We start from the raw sequence: 4,120 nt of genomic DNA on the forward strand, positions 1-4,120 counted from the left end.
TTTAAAAATTCGGTAACTTTGTAACGATATGTTTTAAGAAGTAAACTTGTTAAGAATGTCATAATTGTTTTAAGAAGTAAACTTGTTAAGAATGTCATAATTGCGTATATAAACCTATGATATACACAATATTATTAATAATAAATAGTAAGTTTATCTCAATTTATTCATACTCATATAATAATTATCCTTAATGTGATGAAATAATTTATGATAAGTCATAACAACATATGACTTTTAACATTTACTCTTGGTTTGACGAAAATTAAAAGGATCAATATATTTGTTTTGAAAAATTTAGAGGAAATATTATATTACGAAAATAAATGAAAAAAATGTGATCTTAAAACAGGGGAAGAGAATTATTAGTTAAAGTTTCAATATAGTTAAAGTTTCAACCTATAAATTTTTAATGAATACAAACCCTCAGGTACGACTTCACAAGAGGCAATAATATTGAGTGATAATCATGGACAGCAAAGAGCAAAGCTTAAGTTTTAACTGCTCCATGATATTAATGTTTCGCATTAACTTTGCATCAGTTTTGCTAAGCTGCAGGACAAAGAAAACAAAACTTATAAGTGCCTGTTCTCAACTAATGAAAGCACATCAAAAATAAAAAACACCGACCTCAACTTGTATATGTTCTTTGTGTCTTCGGGTTGAAGCTTCTATATAACTCTTCACTCGGAGCAAATAGTCTTCACCAGATTCCAAATCACATAATTGAGATGTCAAACCAGAATATGTTTCCTCATAGCCAAATTCATTGACATTCGGAGCTTCTACTTCTTTAATAATGTTTAATGTAGCATCTAATTCAAATCGTCTTCTGAGCGTCAATCCATCATTGTCACTCTCCAGCTCCTCTCTCCGCTGCTTGAAAATAAAAGCAAAACTTTGATGGACAGTCTCTGGAATCTTTCCTCTTCCTATTTATTTACTATATTTTATCAAATGAATTATTAGGAAAATTATATCAAAATAAGTCATTAAGCATCTATTATAAACCATGAGAAGATTTAGAAGGAAAGACTAATGATAATCTATGTATTTATTTTCAAATGAACTACATTTAAACACTGCATATTCTCATCGAATAATGTAGGTAAGGCGAGGAGCCCAGCTTCAAATTTCTTTTTTTTTTTCCAAAAAAAAAAAGAAGAAAATGGGTCTTGCTGCCTGATAAAGATACAATCATGCAACTATTAAGGAACAATGCTTCCCAAATGTAAATTCATATATCATTAATGAATTATTGTTTGCTTAACAATGTAATAAACTCTTTGTCACCTTCAAAGCCTATCTTTTTTAGTCTCACCATCAGAAGACTCCTTGGTCAAAGATGGTTCTACATTGTACGAACTCTTAACCTCCTCCAACTACATTTAGGTTTGCAGTCAAAGATGGTTCTACATTGCACGTATAATAAGTTTTATATTAGTTTACCCAATTCTTAACATAAAATTAAATGTTCCTATATGGATGAGTTAGTCTTAGAAGATACATTCATGTAACATGATCAATGTTTCTTAAGTGCCACCATTAAAAAATAATTGAAAATGTTTCAAAATAGTAAAAGCAAAATGACATAATTATTTATGTTGAATCAAAATACTTGAGAAAGAATCAAATATAAGACTGACATATATAATAGTTTTACAATCTAATGCAAACGATAGCATATCTAAATAAAATAAGGTATTTTAGAAAAAGCTTTTAGTTTTAAAAATTAAAAGTAACACTAATACCGATTACTCTTTACTCCCTCAAGACTTACTTCTTTCAACTCGGTGCATTGAAAGAGAGAACATGAATACTTATTCTTGACAATTATGCATCAATATATAGAGGAAGAAATAATTCTTAATCTTACTCGTCCCCAATAGCCAATTGAAATGCCTTTCTAGTTGCAATAGTTCTCCACAATTTGATCATATACATGGGGAAAGAAAAGTAAGAAAATTGCACATCTTCTTGTGAAGTTGTAATTGAAAAATATGATGTTTACCACTTTGTCTGTAGATAATATTTCTTCCATGATGGCAATGTTTACCAAATGAAAATGTAATCACTGAAGAGAAAAAAAATAGCAAATACCTCTAATAATTTTGCTAGTGACAAAGGCAAATGGAATCGAAATCCTTTCTGTTTTCAAGGATCAAAGTCGTAGAGGCCAATGGTGGTGTGATGTGGGATTTTGAGTCTGAAAGGGAGCATGATAGGTGAAATATTCTGATTTGGGACATTGAGAGGTATTAATTTCAGCCCAAAATCCTTTCCCTCATTCATAGAAACGTTATTTGCAAGGTTCAGTGATGAAGTTCCAAGAACAGGGGCCCTGTTTTTCAACCCTTGGTTCACACCCTGTTGTACTATAAAAATAAATAAGTGACATTATCAAAGAAAGTAATAAGGACAAATAAGTGATACTGTCATTCCTATTAAACAAAAAGATTGGTGAGCAGGTCCATTCGAACATTAAAAGAAGTTTATAATCGACAAGAGGCTAATTAAAGCAGAAAAATATGCCAACCGTTACTCTCTCAAACAGGGGCAGGAAACTATAGAAAATATAAATAAAATAATTAACTACAGTAAGCATTGACCAATTACAGATAGCGATTTTAAACATGCTAACCTCGTCTAAGTCTTCTTGATATTGGATAGAGAATGGAGTGTCTTTTAACATGGATTTCATCAATTCCAAACTCTTTTAGGGATAAAATCCATTTTTGAGTTGAAGCTTGTTTACAATATTTGGTAAATTGTCACTGTTTAGCATACTGGGAGATTCTCTGTAAAGAGCAAAGCATAGGAAATGTTGTCGAGAATCATATTCCAACCATATCTCTAATCATCTTGATATGTAACCCAAAGCTGCCGTGCTCAAAATTTTCTATAAAAAATAAAGAAATCCCATCATCAATAGCTAATATCATGACTATAGTAGATAAAAAATAGATAATGAGAACAATCATATATGGGCAAGAAATCAGAAAAACCATATCAGAAAAACCAGTAGCTTAAGAAAAATAGATACAAATTCAATTACTCACGCGTATATGTTGAAAATCAAATAAAACAAAAATATATTGTCATGTATTGTATGATTTTCAATATAGTGACTCACGTTGAAGAGAGTAAATGCGAGCTCCCATGGATGAAATGCACCCTCTATAGGACCCAAAAAGTTACAGAAATCGAACGACGGAAGAGGGTCGTGGTGGTTGTCGGTGATGAAGGTGTTGCCGGAATTCCCTGGCTGCATACAAAACTACGACAGTGATGCTACGATTCCTCGGGTCTTCGGTTTGTCTCCTTAACGGGCAAAGGTCTATGAACGGGCAAAGGTCTATGAACGGGCTGAACCCTCTTCGTTGCTGCGATCGATTCCAGATATTATATATATAGTATCAATATACATATGAAAGAATATATATTACCCTATTTTAAAGGTGAATTACCTTTTCGATGATTGCAGTGAGAATTTGCTTAAGGTAAAGCAAGCTTTTTTCATCGAAAGCTAACATAAATGCCGCTACGAAGCTTTCTTGGGTTTCCAGTTTCACGATTGGGATGAAAAAATGGGTTTTCGATGTGGGAATTGGGATTTTAGCAGCCTCGATTGTTGCGATTTCATGTGGGCAAAGGTTGAAACTATCAACATTTTTGAACCACCATAAACAAATCCCGATCTCAGTGGACAAAGATTTAATTTTTCTTCTTCTCGATTTTTCATTCTTTACCCCAATTATTCTTCTTCCTCCATTAGGCTTACAGTTTTAAGGATTTGAGAGTTTTAGAGACGCAAAAGGTGATGATAAGACTAATTTATATGCTAATTGAGTTAGGGTTTTAATTTAACGTGAGAGTTAATTTACTGTAACAAACTGAATAAATAAGTAAATCTTCTCGTTTTTTTTTTTAATTTAAAAAAAGATTATTTAATTTTTTGGATTTAATTATTGGGTTTATTTGTTAACGGAGATCAAACCTATTAACATCGTTAAATTTAACAGAATATTCTTTTATTTTTAAGGTATATTCTGTTAAACCAAGAAATGCCGTTAGATAGGCACTTTTAATATATAAAGATATAATGATATAATTTATAATA

General features: G+C 31.4%; 1 protein-coding gene across 15 annotated transcripts; it reads right to left on the reverse strand.

Moving 5' to 3' along the window:
- Window positions 1-282: 282 nt before the first annotated feature.
- LOC115698871 (uncharacterized) lies at window positions 283-3,887 on the reverse strand. Of its 15 annotated transcripts, none has more exons than XR_009687970.1 (7): window positions 3,468-3,882; window positions 3,134-3,383; window positions 2,642-2,899; window positions 2,101-2,367; window positions 1,322-1,412; window positions 631-876; window positions 283-552 (listed from the first exon to the last, which is right to left on the reverse strand). XR_009687970.1 is itself a non-coding variant. In XM_061115877.1 (4 exons), the coding sequence occupies exons 2-4, from the start codon at window positions 1,322-1,324 to the stop codon at window positions 439-441; spliced, it is 363 nt and encodes a 120-aa protein (XP_060971860.1). In that variant the 5' UTR covers window positions 1,325-1,412; window positions 1,877-2,094; the 3' UTR covers window positions 283-438. The 15 variants fall into 15 exon arrangements, 2 of the variants coding, with proteins under 2 accessions (XP_060971860.1, XP_060971859.1); XR_009687967.1 differs by having other exon boundaries at window positions 1,294-1,412; XR_009687963.1 differs by having other exon boundaries at window positions 631-943; window positions 1,294-1,412.
- Between the last annotated feature and the right edge of the window lie 233 nt (window positions 3,888-4,120).

Source organism: Cannabis sativa, chromosome 5, assembly GCF_029168945.1.
Source record: "Cannabis sativa cultivar Pink pepper isolate KNU-18-1 chromosome 5, ASM2916894v1, whole genome shotgun sequence".
Classification (NCBI taxonomy): Eukaryota; Viridiplantae; Streptophyta; class Magnoliopsida; order Rosales; family Cannabaceae; genus Cannabis; species Cannabis sativa.